Raw genomic sequence first — 21241 nt, 5'->3', positions numbered from 1 at the left:
ATATATATATATATATATATATATTTGGGGGTGGTGCACATTGTCATCTATGGACACTGGATGTCCATGTACAAAGTCACCCAGAGAACACATGAGAAGATGTACAGGACTGAAGTCTACACCCAGGGAGGCACCAGCATTTTGTGAAGGGACCAGCCAGCAGTAGGACAAGAGTTGCAGAACATTAAGTGGTCAAATGCATCACTTCACACCAGTAGAATAGTCAGAAGTTGTTTCTGGGGCAATTAAAAGCCCCAGACATGGGGCCAGCTAGGTGGGGAGGGGTGCTGCAGTTGAGGGGTGTATTTAGCTTGCATCTCTACTAGACTGTCCTTTGACAGGTTTCCTTCAGCCTATACGGCTAATTCCTATTGTCAAACATTTGCACACCTGATTTTAAAGGGAACCAAGTTCACAAGGGAAAAGGCCTCACCTGAACTGAAGATTATGACTCAGGCTGGGCAGGTTTACATTATGGAGACACTGCAAGACCCCAAATGACCATGAAGGCCGCTACAGCCAGGGAGAGAGGCCTCTACTGTGAAATGTTTTGAAGTGTAAAGCATAAAACTATTACGAAAAAGAGGATAATAGCTAGAGTAAGTTTTACTGCAATTGAGAAGTTAAAATTCACCTTTTATCTTCTTGGCATTCAAAGGCAAATTAGGAATACAGACGATATAATCTTTTCTATTATATCAAATTCCAGGGAGGAAAGACTCCAATATTAATAAAACCAACTCAATTTGCATACTTGCTCCAAGTTTTGTCAAGTAATAGAAATTTCCTTTGGACACTGGGATAATCATTTTGGTTAGAAAAACTGGAACTTGGCATTCATATATATTTTATCCTTTCCAAAGACACATTTTCAGAATTTTAGTTCTGTTGCAGGTATCATTTTTTCAATACTCTGTGGACATTTACCTCTAACTTTGCTCATTTCAGTTTATGTCCTAGCTCTGCATGCACTAACCATGACCTAAAATTTTTATGGGAAAGACCTTTCAAACTTAAGATACCAATCCCTTGCAATGTCAAGGAAAACAAGTAAATTTGGGGAAATAAAAAAGACAGTGAGTGGGAAAGATCTGCTTACATTTATACTTTGGATCTTTCTAAACCTTGTTGGAAGCTAAAGGTAAAGCAAGAAACTTAAACAATTTTCTTGCTTCTGATCGTATTTTTCAATCTATTTCATGATTTGAAGTGTCCTGCACTTGCTGGGCATTAGACTCCCTTATACTGAATAGAAAATATACTTAATGCTAAAGTGGTAATGCTCAACTAGATGCTAAAATTATTCAAATTAAATTGTAGAATTCCTAGTCCTAAAAACACAGTACATTTTTGAAAATTAAAACAACCGCAAGTGGATAAAAAAGGAAATAATACTCTGAGTAGTTAAAGGAAACAGAGCTATTTCAAAGATCCTCCCACCCCAAACCAAACAGCCCAAATTGAAAATTGAAGAAAAATTTTTAAAGGCATTCACTTATTTCTCTTGATTCAGTTAATATCAAAACCATGCCTTACCTTGATAGCATGGAGCTATTCTTTTACTCAGCTCTGTTCGTAAATCAGAGGGCATTCCATAGCAAACACCCGTGGGGAGCTTATTTTCATTCTTTATGTAAAATATATTTTTCCATCTATGCCCACAAGTCTGAATAAAACATAAAAGTAGACCATATGATGTGAAAGTCACACCCAGGGTATCTGATTTCACGATGTGATCAGTGGACTAATTTCAATAACCTACCACGATGGAGCCATTTTCTCCTGGCTGTCTGGAAAGCGTGACCCCCAACCATTGATTGTCTCTTTCTTCCAAACAAGTCTTTCCACAAGGTTCTCCATTAGGGCTACCTACAGCATTTGAAAATAATTTTATCATCAGTTATCTTGAAAACAATATTATTCTACAAGAGCAAACAAACACACATGCTTATCCCCAGTGTTTTTTCCTTCAGCCCTCTGTGGAATGCCCCCTTTCCCTGCTTGGTGCACATTGTTGGGGTAACCGTCAGTTAATCTGTGCCAACATAATTGTTCTCTCACAGGTGATTTTTGTTTGTAGAAATGCCCTCTGACTGCTAACACCAGGAAGAGATGGCCTTGATATAGGAGATAGCTAACCAACATGACTAAGAGAGGGGAAACCAGTTTAAAACAACATTGGCTCTGCAAGTCCAACTGCATTGTGTAATACTTGGCAAAGAATGTCATCTTTGTTTTGATCATTTATCTAGCAATGTAGGCAACATTTCCAGAGCACTTTTTTTAAACGTTTCTTGTTCTGAGACATTAAGAATAGAAGGACTACAATATGGTCCTCAGCATTTAAGTCACAATTTGTTGAAGCTGGAGGTGATGATGGAGCATGTGGAAAGCAGCTGTGTATAATTAGCATACTAATAATGCCAGTATTTAAAACAAACTGCCCTATGGTTTACATTTAGTGGTTTGTGACATTCTCAACAAAGAAAAAAAGACTTTGAAAAGCTGGATTATTTTAGCAAAGAAACAACGTCAGTAGGCACTTTCACAAAGGCATGAATAACCAGAAAGCCAAAAGTAAAATATTACACACGGGCAATACTTCTAAACTGTGCAAGAAAAAGTGATCAGCCCAGTAATTTTTCTTTTTGTTAAAGTGACTTATTTGCTTTGTAGCTGGGATCCTGTATTAAATGTGATTTCAAGTAAGTGATTTTGGGGGAGAATAAGATGCAGTATATTAAGATTCCTTTTGCTATTTCCACCCACTTCAATTGCCACATGACAGTTCCGTTACAAAGGCAGATAAAAACATTTGCATCAATTTGACTGGATAGGGACATGGAACTTTTTTTTTTAACTTAATTTTGGTACCAAGTTTTCATACATTGATAGGGACCACGCTCTAAATCATCAAGCACTTATAACCTTGACCCCTAGATAATGCTTCCTGGGCAAACTCAGAATACTTTCATAGATGAGGTTAGTATTAGAAAGTGAAATTATTTGCAGTTAAGTCTCCTGGGTAAGAGAGATTTTAAGGAGTGTGGAAAGATATTTGTGCATACATTTTATGAACATTTGTTGGTTCTCTTAAAATGTTGTTCAGGACAAACCAACCCTTCAACACAGCTAAACTGAAGAAAGTTTCCTAGCCCCGTCTCTGGAGATTGATTTAGTTGGTCCAGGTGAGGCCCTGATTACCCCAGGTGATTCTCATGATCTGGAACATTGTTACCATGGTATATGGATAGTCTTTTTTTGGCCAATTTTCTTGGAGAATAGTAATGTCAACTCCCACCTATTGGTAGTGCCCGCCAAGGGCATGAGACAGAGAAATACGACTAAGGATCTGTCTGGAAAAAGAATGCTGGGGTTGATTAGCAATGTCTACTTGGAATGGGAAGGGGATATTGCTGCAGCCCAAACCTTGATCAAGGATGGTCCAGGTGGAAGCATAAGGTTTCTATATTCAAGTTAATAAAGAAAGGAAGGAATAAGGGAGAGGGAAAGACAATTATGTTGTACTACTGAATGGGTAAGGTCTAACATAGAAAGTTGTTACCAACGTAATTGAAAGAAAGTGAAAGAATGACAAATAAATTTAAATTTTCATTGTGATGCAAATTTCAGTTTGACTTTTTGCTAAAATTGTCCGTTGCTTTTTTTTTTTACTAATGTCAAAAATAGATGATAAATGGTAGATTCGTCTGCCTGAAGCTGAAGTTATTATTTATCCCAATAGATACTTCAACAAAGTATCTTCTCTGAAAATACCAAAGTCTTCCTCAAATTACAGTCAACACTCAGTTAACTAAGCAATTGTGCAGGAGGAAAATTAAGGACAGGAGAGGACAGAGTTCACAAATAACACATTATCTCTGTTAAAATGTGGTATATTTAATGGACAGTTTCATTAAGATTACGGCCAATATTTAGGAACAAATTTAGTGTCCTAGAGATGCCACCCCAATGTTTAAAAACATATAATAGTATGTACGTAGTAAACATACAATAGTTTAGAACTAAAAAATACCATGTAAATTGCTGAAGAAAATGGCCCAAAAGTTCTTATGCACAAAAATTGTGAATTGTCATCTGTTTCTTAGCTGAGCTCTCTTATTTGTAGATTTTAAAATGAAAACTAGAGAAACTCTTGTGTTATAAAACTGTTTTCTGTGTCCACAGATTATTCCCCATTGCATCCTTTCTGTTTTAGTTTTAGCCTCACCAGGTGACATCACAATGTCATCACTGCTCAGATTCTCACACTTAGAGTCACACACTTAGATAACTCTAGTAAGTGGACAGACATACAGACTCACGCTTATACAGGTTTCTTCTTTCCACTTCCTAATACTGCTTCTGCCACAGAGTAGCACCCAACAGCAAAGAGAATCCTGAGGTACTTTCAGCACTGGTTACAAGACAATATCAGTTCAAAGAACAGCCTATAAATCCCCACTACTGACCTGGGTCTTCATTTCTAGCAACTTTTCACCTTTACTTCTGTAATGCCTGCAGAATCTTGGCAGAGAGGTCAGCCCTTCACATCACCAACTTATGCTCAGGGCCCCTCCAGAGCTTTGCCTTAACTTCCTTGCTCCGGAGGCCACGCCTTTTCTCGTGGTTCTCAGCCCTGACTGGACATGAGGATCACCTGGGGTGATGGTGGTGGGGGGGGGAACGTTTGGAACAAATACTGACACCTGGTCCCACTCCCAGAGGCTCCGATTTGATGTGCCTGGGTTGAGACACAGACATCAGAATTTTTCAAACAGCTCCCCAGTAACAGTAGTGTGCAGCTGGGCTTGTGAGCAACTGCTCTGCAATGTACATGGTTATGTCATTTCCTGTGTTACATGTGAAAGGAACTACTCCATTTAGAAAATAGCAGTAATACCTTTTTGCCCTCCTTGGTTTCACCTAAATATTGGAATAGGATATCAAATATTAAGCCAATTTTCTTCATGTGGAAATACAGTATTTCTGATTTGGTCAGAAATGATGATCATTAGAACTGTCATGAGAAAGCTAATTCTCATGAATTTCCCTGACAGAACACCATAAATAAACGCAGATTATATTTTATCCAAATGTCATGCTGAAATGATTTATAATCTGGTTTTCAATTCAGCTCATACATTACTGATCTAAACTCAGAAAATCAAATCAGCTTCATAATTGAAAAAAGTACTTTACATGGTTTAACATAAAAGAGGTCAGCAGAAATTAACATGTGATAATTTTCCATGCTTTTATGTAACTAGAATGACTAATTCTTAGTGCAGTTGAATGCATTTTCCCAGTAGACGTTAAAAATATAAAGCACATAAAAACCATAACCCTTATTCTAAAAATTAAGCCCATCTTTCCCTTTCTTTTTTTTCCTCTTTCGATTTTCATTTGGGAAAGAAAATACAAAAATGTATGCTTACTATTCAGTTTTTATTTCCACTTATTGACTTTGTTTCAGTGTATACATGAGTACATAAATGTGAATAAGCAGTAATTTTGATAGATGGATACAAAGGATGTTAGTACAAAGCCAATTAGGTACATTCTTTACCACTCCCCCCTTTTGTCTTTTTTGCTCTTATTCACATCATCTGTTTTAGTGCCATTTTTCCAAGTGCCAAAATGTGACAGAGAATATGGAAGACTAGATATTTGCTCTTGATTGTCATCTCCATGGGGGCAGACTGACTATTTTGTTGACTGTGGCATTCCCACAGCACAGAACAGGGCCTTACATGCAGTAGGCAGGAACAAAATATTTGCTGAGGGAGGGAATTCTGAAACCCCTTATACCACCACAAAATCCTCTAGTAGAGGATACTACTACAAAATTTTCACCAAACTCTCAGGGATCTAAGCTTTGGAAAGGTCTTCTTCCTTCTCTACTATTCTCTCCTACTTCCAAAATATTAGTCCCTTAAGTTTTAAGACAGTGACAGATGGTCTGAAGGAAAACAAGCGTTTGCAGGTTTGAAGATCTTTACAAAGTGCGATATGTGAGTAGGATGATGTAGGACTGAGAATTAGCTGGGCCTCCAGGAAGTGCCTGTCTCAGAGGGGTTCTGCAAGGATTTGGGGACTAAATGAGGTATATGTGAAGGGCTCGGGCTAGAGCCTGGCAGAGAAAGCAAGAAAACATTAGCTGATGCTGACATTATTATTTTAAGGATTAAGCTAAAGATACGATTAAGCTGCACATATGTCATGGGATATATCCTCCTCCCTAACATATTTGTGGCATATCAATGTCAGCGAGCCCTTACCATACACATTAACTTTTTATTTCTCAGAGTAGCAACAGAGGACAGTGTTATCGATCCCATTTTACAGGTGAGGAAATAGAATCTTAAAGAAGTAAAGTGATTTGCCCAAATCCATGGGGCTGGTAAACAGAAAAGATTAGAATCAAAACCCAAAACCTTTTAGAATGAAATACTGCCATTTGCAGCAATATGGATGGACCTAGAGATTAATATACTAAGTAAAGTAAGCCAGACAGAGAAAGACAAATATCATATGATATCACTTATATGTGGAATCTAAAATATGATATAAATGAACTTTTTACCAAACAGAAACAGACTCACAGACACAGAAAACAAACTCACGGTTACCAAAGGGGAAAGGGTGGGGAGGGATAAATTAGGAGTTTGGGATCAGCAGATACAAACTACTACATATAAAATAAACAACAAGGTCCTACTGTATAGCACAGGGAATTATATTCAATATCTTGTAATAAACCATAATGGAAAAGAATTTTTAAAAAAAGGAAATCAAAAGCTTTTAGAAATTGAAGATCTAAAAGTAGTTACTTTCCACTAATCTGGAGTATATACAATAGAACTGTACACATATTTCAGACATATGAATTATCTGGATAAATTTTACTTTCTAAACCTTTTTTTTCAGATGAAAATGTGTAAAATATCACAAGTCTGCCCACAGACTATACAGTCAACTTTCTAGTGTTCACAAAAAATGTTACTTACTTGGTCCCTATCTTACCCTGACCTTTTCCTCAACTGAGATCAGTTCTCAATATTTTGGCATTTACACTGAGGAAGGACCAAGGGGAAAGACCAGACTCAAAGGTCTTCTTTCTGTAACCTTTTGACAGCTTGAGTGACACACTTTGTGGGTAGGGGAGCCTGGGACTTCTGGATGCAATGACAAGTTTGGTTTATCTGCTTGTGTCACTGGGCTGTGGCTTCATCAGTTCAGACATTTGATTGGGGCTCTCAGACTGGCCTTTTGGCTACTAAGAGAACACATGCATTTATCTGATCTTTCAAAAGATGTGACATAATTTTCAAGTTTCAGAAAAATAGTGAAAGACCTTACTTCCACCAATTACTTTTTCTTTTTTTAACGTGAAGCTCTATTCCATTGAAAGATGAGTCCTGTATTTTCAAACTCTTCCACTAGAAATTTTTCTTAAATAATCCTGAAAAATAAATGACCCTTGTTCTAGTCTATGTTCTATAAAGATTCTTTGTTCATTCATGCAAGATATCTTTATTTGTAGAAGCGATAATTACCGAGGGAAAATGATCATACAATTCCTTCATTTACCAAGATTCAGAATATAGAAAAAACATATGGGATTAAAAGCAAACGAACCAATTCAAAGATGACCAGATTACAAGGCCTACCACTGGAGGGTTATAAAAATTACAGAAAATTTGTGTCTGTGCATACAAGACTGCCTGGCACCTAGTAGGTGTTCATTAAATGTAAATGCTTCTGCTCCCCAGGGTACCCACATTGCGTTGATGTGGACACACCAGCAGAGGGAGCTCACAACGTTGTGAGGTTGGATCAGCAGCCTTCCTTCAGCTCTTTAAGCCAAATGGCCGCTTGTTTTTGTTTCTTATCAGACACTAATTACTATTAGATTCATTATATTATTTTTATTATATTAAACTGTGTACTTTTCCCACACATCTAATAAAACGTGGTGGAGATGTTTCTGAAAGGTAACAGTGATGTTCATGAATTTAACAGCAGTAACAATAACTTGGAGTAATGAAAAGTGAAATACCCAAGTTTTACAGGAGATATGGGACATGAAAGTACTAAACTTCCAAGACCATTTCCTCCAAGTCATCTAGGGGCAAACGAGAGTCAAAATATCAAATTAAACATCAAAATTAGAAACCATTCTTGAAGTATTTTTTTTCTGGAAAAATATGTTTAAGTCTCATATTCTACGACTTCCTAATAAAAATCTGATAATGGCTGATAATCACGCTCAATTTATGTGAGAAACAACTCCTATAATCACAGGCCTGAAAAAGCCAGCTATTTAAGTCCTCTATTTCATTTTATCTTAATTACATTTTTTATTTAATAACCATATTTATTTTACTGTGTTGTATTTAGGAAGAGAGTTCCACACAGAAGTGAACAAGTTCTGGCAGTAGAGGCAAGCTTGATGGTTGCAATTTTATGAATCTGAGTTGATCCTGAGACATCACTAGGCTTCAGAACCCTAGAAAACCATCCTGCTGGTGAGCTTGAACCTAAGATCGGGGTTTCCTCCAGGTGCCTTAGGGCCAAACTTCTTTAAATTCCTACAGAAAACCTGTACAAGTATTTTTACTAAGTACAGCAGAAAAATGTACAGCAACGGATATATTTGCTGTGCATAATTTAAAGAAGGAATGTTTTCTTACAATAATTATAGAATTATTTATATAATAAATAACACATTATATGCTTTGTATGTGCCAGGCACACTTTTAATACATGTAAACATGTATATTAAGTCATTTAATTTTCGCTATATCCCTATGAGGCAGGTATTATTATCATTATCCCAATTTCACAGATGGAGAAGCTGAAACAAAGGGAGACTAAGCATCTTGCCCAAAGTCACACTACTTGTAAGGGGGGAAGGAAGGATTCAAACCCGTACTGTCATCCACCACCGTACACCACTTTACAATGATTTGCTATTAGTATTTTTCACTGTTAATCAGGAAATGAATCCAAGTATCACCATTATTAATAATCTTATTCTAATTCTATTTCTATAATAACTTATTATATAACATTAACTTCCAATATTAGAAAATAAAGAAAATTCTGTACTTCCATGGTTTTCAACTAATCTCTTAGACTGAAGCATTCATTTGAAAAAGTATCACTCATATATAGATACCATTTTGAGTGTCTTTGAAACAAGAATAAGGCAAAAATGTAAACAGAAAAAAAACTCCAGGGAAACCTGCCCTCATTTAATGCTCAGTGGTCAATACTGAAGTTCTGAGCCTGGTTTTGGAATTCACAGGGTAGGATGGAGGAGGAGGTCAGGCTAATAACAAGGTTTAAAAATATGTGAGGGCTTCCCTGGTGGCGCAGTGGTTGAGAGTCCGCCTGCCGATGCAGGGGACACGGGTTCGTGCCCTGGTCCGGGAAGATCCCACATGCCGCGGCGTGGCTGGGCCCGTGAGCCATGGCCGCTGAGCCTGTGCGTCCGGAGCCTGTGCTCCGCAACGGGAGAGGCCACAACAGTGAGAGGCCCGCGTACCGCCAAAAAAAGTGAGAAAAGTAAAAATCAGTCAGAGAGTCCATGGCATCATTCTGTACCAATCAATGTAGGATCAGACTGAGATGAGGGGTTACCGATAACAGAGGACATCTTTTCATTCAAAGTTTAAACTGTGGGATAATATGTTGCAGAGACAATGATTTGCAGACAAAATAATGATATTCTAATAAGTACTAGAAAATGGTCACAAGAAAACAGAGAATAGCACTGGGGCGAGGTAGACCTAGAAAGATTTCACAGAGGGTAGATATTGACAAGAGACTTCTACAAAGGGTATCATTTTAAAAGGACATGTCTAATCCACTTCACAAAATATTTCCTGCAAAAGAGATTTGATAACTAAATCTATACTCTTACTACTTCTGAACATATTCATTGAGAATTACAGTATTTCATATAAATTATATGAAAAAGATTTCAAATCATTAAAAATAGATTCTTGGGGATAAACTGAGAGCATCAGAACCAACACACTGCATTACTGAGCCCAGTTCTGTCACTTGCAAGTCCACTTCCATATTTAATTTGATATCTCCAGCTCTTCCTATAATTAAAATCCCCTTCTTTGAAAGACAGTCAGTTCCGAGCTTGCTATCTCAGGAGTGTGTATTCTTTAGATTGCCTGGTAGAGTAGGCAGAGTCTGGAACCCAAGGCTGGCCTAGACTTCTTGGAACAATATTGAAATATACAGCAAGCCCCAGAGGATCCCACCCATATCTGAGAAATGCACCCATCCATTTCACATTCATTGAGATTTTACTACATGCTCATCAAAACTGGTCAGAACTGGCTCAATTACTCTTCCAGGAAAACTTCTCTCGTCATCCAAACACTTCCTTCTCCCCACTGTGTGTCTCTATCATTATGCATGTTACGTTTTCTTGTAAGTAATTATCTGTTTCCCTGTTTCTCCTGTCACTGAGTTCTTTCAGGGCTTTAGCCATCTTAGCCATCTTTCTATTCCCAGTACCAGCATAAGTAATTGATAAAATTTATTTAATAAAGGAAGAACCCAGTTAAAAGAGTTGACATCTGCCACCAATATTTTCGCACTCCTCACTTCTCAACCCTCTAAAGTCTGGTATCACCACTAAAACTGGTCTTACCAAGGTTACTAATGAACCAATTTTCTCTAAATCCAACGAAACCTCCTAAGTTCTTACCTAGCTTGACCTCTTGGCAACTTTTGATACTGCCAACCACTCACCTCTTTATAGAATCTCTCATTCCTCTACTTCCATAGTGCCACACTGACCTGATTTCCTAGCTACCTCTTTGGCTTTTCCTTCTCAATCTATTTTTCAGGCTCTTTTTTCTTCTCCAATGGTTTTCAACCATGGATGAATATTGGAATCATCTGGGGACCTTTGGAAACTCCTGATGCACTACTAAGGGTTCTGCACCCAATTCCAACGTGTGTGTGTGTGTGTGTGTGAAGTTTTTCCACACCATCAACAAGCAATTCTCTGATACCAGGTGGGTGTCCTGCAATTCAACTCCATTGTAACACTATCTAACCTGTAAATAATGTCAGATCCCACAGGTTAAGGGTTCAGTCCTACATGCTCCTTGACATAGGTCTTAGTGATGATTTTTTAAATCTGACACCAAAAGCAAAAGCAACAAAAGCAAAAATAAATAAGTGGGACTACATTATACTAAAAAACTTCTGTACAGAAAAGGCAACATACTGAATGAGAAAAAATATTTGCAAATTATATATCTGATAAGGGGCTAATATCCAAAATATATCAAGAATTCATATAACTCAATAGCAAAACAAGCAAACAATCTGAGTGGAAGACCTGAATAGACATTTTTCCAAAGAAGACATACAGATGGACCAGAGGTACATAAAAACATGCTCGACATCACTAATCAGGGAAATGCAAATCAAAACCACAATGAGCTATTACCTCACACCTATCAAAATGGCTATTATCAAAAAGACAAGAGATAACAAACGTTAGTGAGGATGTGGAGAAAAAGGATATGTATTGTTGGTGGGAATGTAAATTGGTACAGTCACTATGGAAACAGTATGGAGGTTCCTCAAAAAATAAAAGATAGAACTACCATATGATCCAACAATTCCACTTCTGGGTATTTATCAGAAGAAAATGAAAATACTAACTCAAAAAATATTAGGTACCCCCCATATTTATTGCAGTATTATTTATAATAGCCAAGATGGGAAACAACCTAAATGTCCACTGAAGGATGAGTAGATGAAGAAATTGTGGTACATATATGCAATGGGATATTATTCAGCCAAAAAAAGAATGTAATCTCGTCATTTGCAACAACATGACTGAACACCGATGACATTATGCTAAGTGAAATAAGTCAGATAGAGAAAGACAAATACTGTATGATCTCTCTTATATGTGGAATCCAAAAAAAAGGAAAAAAAACAAGCTCACAGAGAGAGAGAGAACAGATATGTAGTTGCTAGAGGCGGGGGTGGGGAGGGAAAAATGGTGAAGGGAGTCAAAAGGTACAAAGAGAAAAATAAATACAGTGCATTACTGAGCAACACCAAAAAATAGCTTACTATCATTTAGTAATTTGTGACTATCTTCTATAGTATTAGGAAATTTAGGCAACTTTAATAAATTAACACAAAACTTCCTTAATGGGTAATAGAACTTTTAAAAGAAACCTGAAAGGTAAAAATACACTGGGTGTATCTGTTTAATAGCTGATTAAAATAGATGAAAAATTTAAAAAGACTGCTTTCCTCCCATACCCCTGCTCCCCCCACATGCACAAACTTCAGATACCAATCTCAAGTCCACCAGCTATTGAAGTTTCCTTTGGTTTGAATAATTTGCTAGAGTGGCTCACAGAACTCAAAGAAGCATTTTACTTACTAGATTACCAGTTTATTATAAAAGGAAGTAACTCAGGAACAGCTGGATGGAAGAGACACATAAGGCAAGGCATGAGGAACTTGCAGGGAGCGAGCGCTTCCAGGTCCTCTCTGAATGCACCACTAGTCCTAAATCTCCACGTGTTCACCGACCCTGTCCTTCTGGGGTTTTATGGAGGTTTCATTACATAGGCATGATTGATTAAACCACTGACCATTGGCAACTGGTTCAACCTCCAGCCCCTCTTCTCTTGCTGGAGGTCAGGGGGATAGGAATGAAAGTTCCAACTATCTAATCATATGGTTGGTTCCACTGGCAACCAGCCACATCCTTAGGTCCTAAAGTCATCTCACTGACGTAACAAGATATATTTATCACTCTAGAAAACTCCAAGGGTTTTAGGACCTCTGTGCCAGAAATGAGGGTGAAAACCAAATATATCAATATATTCTTATTATGAATCACAACATCCTACCCCAGACCCACCCCCAGAGATTTTATTAGTTTAGGAGGAGGCCACCAGCACTGGTATTCTTAAACCTCTGCAGGAGAACCTAGGTTGCGGCCAGAGTTGACCAACACTGTTCTAGCCGCCTCTCAAGTTGTAGGAAGCCTCTGGGATCTCTTCTGGGCCTGATGATCTATTCAGCCTAGAGAGTTCCCAGGTTAAACTCATTAATCTCCATGGTTTTGATTACCATCTCTATGCCAATTACCTTCAACTCTGAACTGCCCTCTAGACCACACCTGCCCTCCAGACCCATACATCCAACTGATTTCCAGATATTTACTTTTACATCTCACAGGACATAGCACCATCATCTAGCCAACAGCCCAAGTCAGAACCTTGGGTAACATTTTGAAACCTCCTTTTTCATCTCTCTCGTTTAATAATTACAAAGTCCAGTTCACGGAGACCTGCTCTGCAGGAAAATAGCAGATTTCAGCACTAAGCCAAAGGCCAGTACAGCCACTGTGGACCCCCTGCAGATCTTGCCAGCTTTTGCCCCACAGGTATTAGTGTTAACTGATGCCTGGGTTCCTCCCGACTCCCTTTTTTTCTCACTGAAAAGCCCAGAAACCACCGGTCATCCCAGGCCTCTGTGCCTACCCTAGTATAAGAAGTCAGCCACTTGAGCCCCTCCCTGTACCCACCAAAGCCCAAGTGCAAGACACCAGCCTAGACCCTTGTGGCTGACCCCACCATTGCGCCCGGCCTCAGGGTTCGGCCCTACAGCTGTGCATCTGCATGCCACCAGCCCTCTGCCCACCACCAAGCTTCACTGCAGTGCACACGCCCAGGGGAAAGTGTGCAGCCATGAGGGAGCACAAGGACAGCTGGGGCCCCTGTAAGTTTTTGTGGGCCTGCGTCAGGGTGTGCCTTCTGTTGCTCGGCACCACAACGCCCACCTGAAGCCAACACCTCCAACTGAGCATCTGCTACCCCCAGCCCAACACCCAGCACCAGCCTCCACTGCATTGTGCACACCCCGAGGAAGAGTGTGAAACCACACACGAGCATGCTGACAGCCAGGGCTTCTTCAGTTTCCAGAGAGCTTACCAAGTTGTAACACAAATAATCCCTGCTTACTTCTCCAACCTATCACCACTTCACACTCCACAGTTCAACTGTATGCATTTTTCTTTCAGTCCAAAGATGCTGCCCTCTCAGAGACCTCAGGGTCTTCATATACACTGTTTGCTCTGTCTGGCACCCTTTCCCATAACCTCTTCCTCTGGCTAACTCTTGATTTTTTTTTGTTGTTGTTGTTGTTTGCAGTTTTCCACTAGAACATCAATTCCTTAGGAAGACATCACCTCAATCTCCTAAACAGATTAGATCTTCTCACCATACTTTCTTATAATAACCTAACCTATAGACTGTAAACCCCTCGGGGCAAGGGCCATGTTTCTTTTGTATGCCCAGGTTCTCGCCCTTTGACATCCCTCAATAAATGACCTACAAGCACAATGGATTACCATATCTGGCCCAAGAACTACTGCCAAAGAGAGAGGTTTTTTAGTCATTAGAAATATCACCCAGTGGTCAAGTAAACTTTAGGCAAAAAATAAAATACATTTTAGAAAATCTCATCTCTTAAATTAGGTGGAAACCATTCTTTTAGAGATGGAGTTTGGGAAATTGCTGGAAATAAGGAAACAATTCTTGTAATATGATGGTTTATTCATGAAGCTCTCTGTCTTAATTTTGTGCGTAATTAGCATAACAACCTCTGTTCAGGGGTGATTTTTCAAAATGACCAGTCTGTATCAACATCATCTTCATAAGCTACAATTTAAAGAGTATCACAAATAAGAAAGAAAAGGAAAGTTATCAAGGACATATTTGAAGTTTCAACAGTGAGAGGTTTGCCTTTTATTGTTAAGCTAATAATTCCTGCAAATCAGGCAGAAGTGAGTGAGGTAATCATTAGTTTAATGACACAAACGCTAATTAACTTAACCTCCTCCAAGTAGGTTACGTAATATAAACCAGAAGGCTGGCTAAGGCAATATAATTTCCAGGAAGAAATCTGAAGGGGAATAATGATGACTAACTTAATAAACCACTGTTCTTTCTAGTAAGAAAAAGAGGTACAAGGAGAGAGCTTAAAGGTCGAGTAACTATACAACATTGGTCTAGAAAAGTGAAAATTCCAATCATTTTATGCATAGACACTGGGAAAGCACCTGCTAAAAAGTTAGTGTTATTTTACATAGGGAAGTTATGTTTCTCTAGAACAGCGCTGTCCGACAGAACCCTAATACAAGTCACATATGAAATAATTTTACAGTAGTCACATTAAAAAGGAATAGGTAAAATTGATGTTAACAATATATTTTCTTTAACCTAATACATCCAAAATGTTTTCATTTAAAAATGTAATCAATATTAGTTTCAAAATATTTATTTCAACATGTGATCCATATCTAAAAAATTAAGAGATTTTATGTATACGTATGTGTGTGTCTATGTATTTTTTTTTGGTACTAAGTCTTCAAAATCCAGAACGTAATTTGCCCTATAGTACTTCTCACTACAAACTAGCCACATTTCATGTGCTCAATAGCCACATGTGGTTAGTGGCTCCTGTACTGTACAGTGTAATTGTATAATTTTAGCCTCTATTACCCAGACATGTGTGTGTGTGCGCAGGCACGTGTGTGCGCACGTGTGCATGCCCAAACACGCATGTATAATGCTACTAGTGGCAACTTCAAAATAATGAAAGATCTAGTACGCCTTTTGAATGACCAAATAAAGGTAATCTTTTTAGTATAATTTTATAGCCATTTATGTATTTTATTATGTTCTAATTGTTCAAATACTGGAAATCCATGGATAAATACATTAATGAAGTCATTATTTGTGATGCCTTAATTTAGCAACCACCTGTGATCAAAGTTTCCTTTTAAAAAACTTAGCAAGGATGCAAAGCACCTGAGTGGAAAAGCAACTGAACCTGTGGAAATCACTATGGCCTCCTCAGACACGGAGTCTTCATGAACAAGTTTGGATTCAGACCCGCCTGATGGCGAGACTACTTTCCTCTGGTTCACAGAGAGCAGTACCAAGGAAGTGAGGGGAGAGACCCTTCTTAGGCGGGCAGGAAGGTGGAAGAAGCCTGTTTGCACACAGGAAGAAATGCACCTCTTCTACAGTCAATTCACTTCACTAAAAGGGGTATCTGATTCTCAACATCTCATACCCTGAACATTCTAGATAAACAGGCATTTGCTGCTCACTTCTGATTATGACTACAGTGAATATACCATAGTATGGGACAACATTAGCCACTGCAGGGAAGAGGGGTTAGGAGGTAGGGGGGAAGGGTATTGATTCCTCTTCTGAGGGAAGGAGTCTACCTGAATCAAACTTTGATCTGAAATTCTGAGACCTAAAGACTAGTCCATGTAGATAGCACTTTGAATTGTATAGGAGATTGGCACCATTTTAAGAGCTCTTTCAACTTCATCTCTTTGATAGCAAATTAGGCCATGAATGAAAGAAAACATTTTATGACATGGCAGTCATAGCTGAATCTTTAGTTATTATAAGATTTTTTGGAAACAGATGGAAGTCTATGTGAAGACACAGGGAAAAGACAGCCATTTATCTACAAGTCAAGGAGGGAGACCTCAGAAGAAACCAGCTCTGCTGAAACCTTGATTTTGGACTTCTAACCTCTAGAATTGTTTTCCAAATTGAGACAAAATTGGTCACGGAAACACTGCCAGATTTCACATGAAGGAGAACAGAGACCCCTTCTTCAGAAGGTGAGACACAGCCACCCCCAGCTTCTGCAGAATACCCTCCAACACTAGCAGCTGTGTGGATGAAAGGCTCTTGGTGCTGCAGCCAGGAGTCAGTGCTGTGCCTCTGACGTGGGAGAGCCAACTTCAGGACACTGGTCCACAAGAGACCTCCCAGCTCCACGTAATATCAAACGGCGAAAATCTCCCTGAGATCTCCATCTCAACACCAACACCCAGCTTCACTCAACGACCAGCAAGATACAGTGCTGGACACCCTATGCCAAACAACTAGCAACACAGGAACACAACCCCACCCATTAGCAGAGAGGCTGCCTAAAATCATAATAAGGTCACATACACCCCAAAACACACCACCAGACGTGGACCTGCCCACCAGAAAGACAAGATCCAGCCTCATCCACCAGAACACAGGCACTAGTCCCCTCCACCAGGAAGCCTACACAACCCACTGAACCAACCTTAGCCACTGGGGACAGACACCAAAAACAACGGGAACTACGAACCTGCAGTCTGCAAAAAGGAGACCCCAAACACAGTAAGATAAGCAAAATGAGAAGACAGAAAAACAGCAGTTGAAGGAGCAAGATAAAAACCCACCAGACCTAACAAATGAAGAGGAAATAGGCAGTCTACCAGAAAAAGAATTCAGAATAATGATAGTAAACATGATCCAAAATCTTGGAAACAGAATGGACAAAATGCAAGAAACATTTAACAAGGACCTAGAAGAACTAAAGAAGAAACAAACAACGATGAACAACACAATAAATGAAATTAAAAATACTCTAGATGGGATCAATAGCAGAATAACTGAGGCAGAAGAACGGATAAGTGACCTGGAAGATAAAATAGTGGAAATAACTACTGCAGAGCAGAATAAAGAAAAAAGAACGAAAGGAACTAAGGACAGTCTCAGAGACCTCTGGGACAACATTAAACGCACCAACATTCGAATTATAGGGGTCCCAGCAGAAGAAGAGAAAAAGAAAGGGACTGAGAAAATATTTGAAGAGATTATAGTTGAAAACTTCCCTAATATGGGAAAGGAAATAGTTAATCAAGTCCAGGAAGCACAGAGAGTCCCATACAGGATAAATCCAAAAAGAAACACGCCAAGACACATATTAATCAAACTGTCAAAAATTGAATACAAAGAAAACATATTAAAAGCAGCAAGGGAAAAACAACAAATAACACACAAGGGAATCCCCATAAGGTTAACACCTGATCTTTCAGCAGAAACTCTGCAAGCCAGAAGGGACTGGCAGGACATCTTCAAAGTGATGAAGGAGAAAAACCTACAACGAAGATTACTCTACACAGCAAGGATCTCATTCAGATTTGATGGAGAAATTAAAACCTTTACATACAAGCAAAAGCTGAGAGAGTTCAGCACCACCAAGCCAGCTTTACAACAAATGCTAAAGGATCTTCTCTAGGCAAGAAACACAAGAGAAGGTAAAGACCTACAATAACAAACCCAAAACAATTAAGAAAATGGAAATAGGAACATACATATTGATAACTACCTTAAATGTAAATGGATTAAATGCTTCCAGAAAAGACACAGACTGGCTGAATGGATACAAAAACAAGACCCATATATATGCTGTCTACAAGAGACCCACTTTAGACCTAGAGACACATACAGACTGAAAGTGAGGGGATAGAAAAAGATACTCCATGCAGATACTCCATGCAAATGGAAACCAAAAGAAAGCTGGAGGAGCAATTCTCATATCAGACAAAATAGACTTTAAAATAAAGACTATTACAAGAAACAAAGAAGGAAACTACATAATGATCAAGGGATCGATCTAAGAAGAAGATATAACAATTGTAAATATTTATGCACCCAACATAGGAGCACCTCAATACAGAAGGCAAATACTAACAGCCATAAAAGGGGAAATCGACAGTAACACATTCATAGTAGGGGACTTAAACACCCCACTTTCACCAATGGACAGATCATCCAAAATGAAAATAAATAAGGAAAAACAAGCTTTAAATGATACACTAAACAAGATGGACTTAATTGATATTTATAGGACATTCCATCCAAAAACAACAGAATACACATTTTTCTCAAGTGCTCATGGAACATTCTCCAGGATAGATCATATCTTGGGTCACAAATCAAGCCTTCGTAAATTTAAGAAAATTGAAATTGTATCAAGTATCTTTTCCAACCACAATGCTATCAGACTAGATGTCAATTACAGGAAAAGATCTGTAAAAAATACAAACACATGGAGGCTAAACAATATACTACTTAATAACGAAGTGATCACTGAAGAAATCAAAGAGGAAATCAAAAAAATACCTAGAAACAAATGACAATGAAAACACGATGACCCAAATCCTATGGGATACAGCAAAAGCAGTTCTAAGAGGGAAGTTTATAGCAATACAATCCTACCTTAAGAAACAAGAAACATCTCAAATAAACAACCTAACCTTGCACTTAAAGCAATTAGAGAAAGAAGAACAAAAAACCCCCAAAACTAGCAGAAGGAAAGAAATCATAAAGATCAGATCAGAAATAAATGAAAAAGAAATGAAGGAAATGATAGCAAAGATCAATAAAACTAAAAGCTGGTTCCTTGAGAAGAAAATATTGATAAACCATTAGCCAGACTCATCAAGAAAAAAAGGGAGAAGACTCAGATCAATTGAATTAGAAATGAAAAAGGAGAAGTAACAACTGACACTGCAGAAATACAAAAGATCATGAGAGATTACTACAAGCAACTATATGCCAATAAAATGGACAACCTGGAAGAAATTCTTAGACAAATTCTTAGAAATGCACAACCTGCCAAGACTGAATCAGGAAGAAATAAAAAATATGAACAGACCAATCACAAGCACTGAAATTGAGACTGTGATTTAAAATCTTCCAACAAACAAAAGCCCAGGACCAGATGGCTTCACAGGCGAATTCTATCAAACATTTAGAGAAGAGCTAACGCCTATCCTTCTCAAACTCTTCCAAAATACAGCAGAGGGAGGCACACTCTCAAACTCATTCTACAAGGCCACCATCACCCTGATACTAAAACCAGACAAAGATGTCACAAAGAAAGAAAACTACAGGCCAATATCACTGATGAACATAGATGCAAAAATCCTCAACAAAATACTAGCAAACAGATTCCAATAGCACATTAAAAGGATCATACACCATGATCAAGTGGGGTTTATTCCAGGAATGCAAGTATTCGTCAATATACGCAAATCAATCAATGTGATACACCATATTAACAAATTGAAGGAGAAAAACCATATGATCATCTCAATAGATGCAGAGAAAGCTTTCGACAAAATTCAACACCCATTTATGATAAAAACCCTGCAGAAAGTAGGCACAGAGGGAACTTTCCTCAACATAATAAAGGCCATATATGACAAACCCACAGGCAACATCATCCTCAATGGTGAAAAACTGAAAGCATTTCCACTAAGATCAGGAACAAGACAAGGTTGCCCACTCTCACCACTGTTATTCAACATAGTTTTGGAAGTTTTAGCCACAGCAATCAGAGAAGAAAGCCAGCCAGCTTTACAACAGACTTTACAATAGACTCTTACGGATGCTGAGTCAAAAATAAACTTCCATTATGTGCATACTCTATTTGACTTCATTCTCAATGAAGGGAAGCCGCTTCCCAGTTTGAGAAAAAGCAAAGATTACTACCAAAAATGGGGGGAGGGGAGTGGTAAAGATTCAGTAACTAACTTATCCCAATAAAGCAATTATACTCCAATAAAGATGTTTAAAAAAAAAAATAAAGATTTTTTGCTTGGGCCAACAAAAAATATTTTTCATTGTGTTTCAACTGCTACCTTTTCATTTACACATTTAACTTTTGGTTTCATCTATTAACTATCCATATTTATAACCTCAACCTGCCTATAACAGATAACATGCAGATACAGATTTAAGTAGAAAATAGAGATAAAAAATAAACTAATATTTTTTGAATGTCAGTTGTATGTCAGGTACCGAGCTAAACATTTTGCCTATTTTATAGTCACCCATATTTGAGACAGAACAACTGAAGCCGTCTTATATAGACGATTGTGTATGTATTTTTTCCTTGAAAATTCTTCATAAAGAATACTACATAGTCCACAAACCTGAGAATTTTTTAATGTCTTTAGTTACCGATGTATTGTTTTCAGTGTTTCCTTTCTAGACATTATCCTCAATCCCTTATTTTACAGTTTCAAGTTACTTCTGAGTCTGTGCTGAATTGAAACACACAATTTCTTCATATAAGGAAGAGAAGATATATCGTTTGAAATGTTACATGAGAAGTAATTTCAGTCAACTCTTTTGCAAATGTTCATAGCTATTACTACAGCTATTAGTGTTTCAACCAGTTGACTGACTAGAAATCTTGTCTTCCTTTTTGCCTTTCATCTCAGTAGAAACCTTTTTATTGATCAAAAATTTGAAAGTTAAAAATATCCCTTTGGCTTCTCATTTCTAACTAATTCTCTTATTCA

At 38.1% G+C, this 21241-nt stretch overlaps 1 protein-coding gene across 11 annotated transcripts in view; it reads right to left on the bottom strand.

The window, feature by feature from the left end:
- The window catches only part of ITGA4 (integrin subunit alpha 4), a 463364-nt gene that overhangs the window by 60924 nt on the left and 381199 nt on the right, over nt 1-21241 (bottom strand). For 8 of the 11 annotated variants that reach the window (XR_013828687.1, XM_079924112.1, XM_079924113.1 and 5 more), the window contains 2 exons: nt 1763-1869; nt 1537-1666 (listed from right to left, as the gene is read on the bottom strand). Coding sequence is in view for 10 of the 11 variants with exons in the window: in XM_079924110.1 (XP_079780236.1) it covers nt 1537-1666; nt 1763-1869 (237 nt within the window). In the remaining variant the exon portion in view is untranslated. The remainder of the gene's footprint in view (nt 1-1536; nt 1667-1762; nt 1870-21241) is intronic. The other 3 variants (XM_079924117.1, XM_079924118.1, XM_079924119.1) reach the window with 1 other exon arrangement.

This window comes from Stenella coeruleoalba (assembly GCF_951394435.1).
Source record: "Stenella coeruleoalba genome assembly, chromosome: 6".
NCBI lineage: Eukaryota > Metazoa > Chordata > Mammalia > Artiodactyla > Delphinidae > Stenella > Stenella coeruleoalba.
The sequence above is the reverse complement of the archived record's forward strand: the minus strand, read 5'-3'. Positions and strand labels throughout refer to the sequence as shown.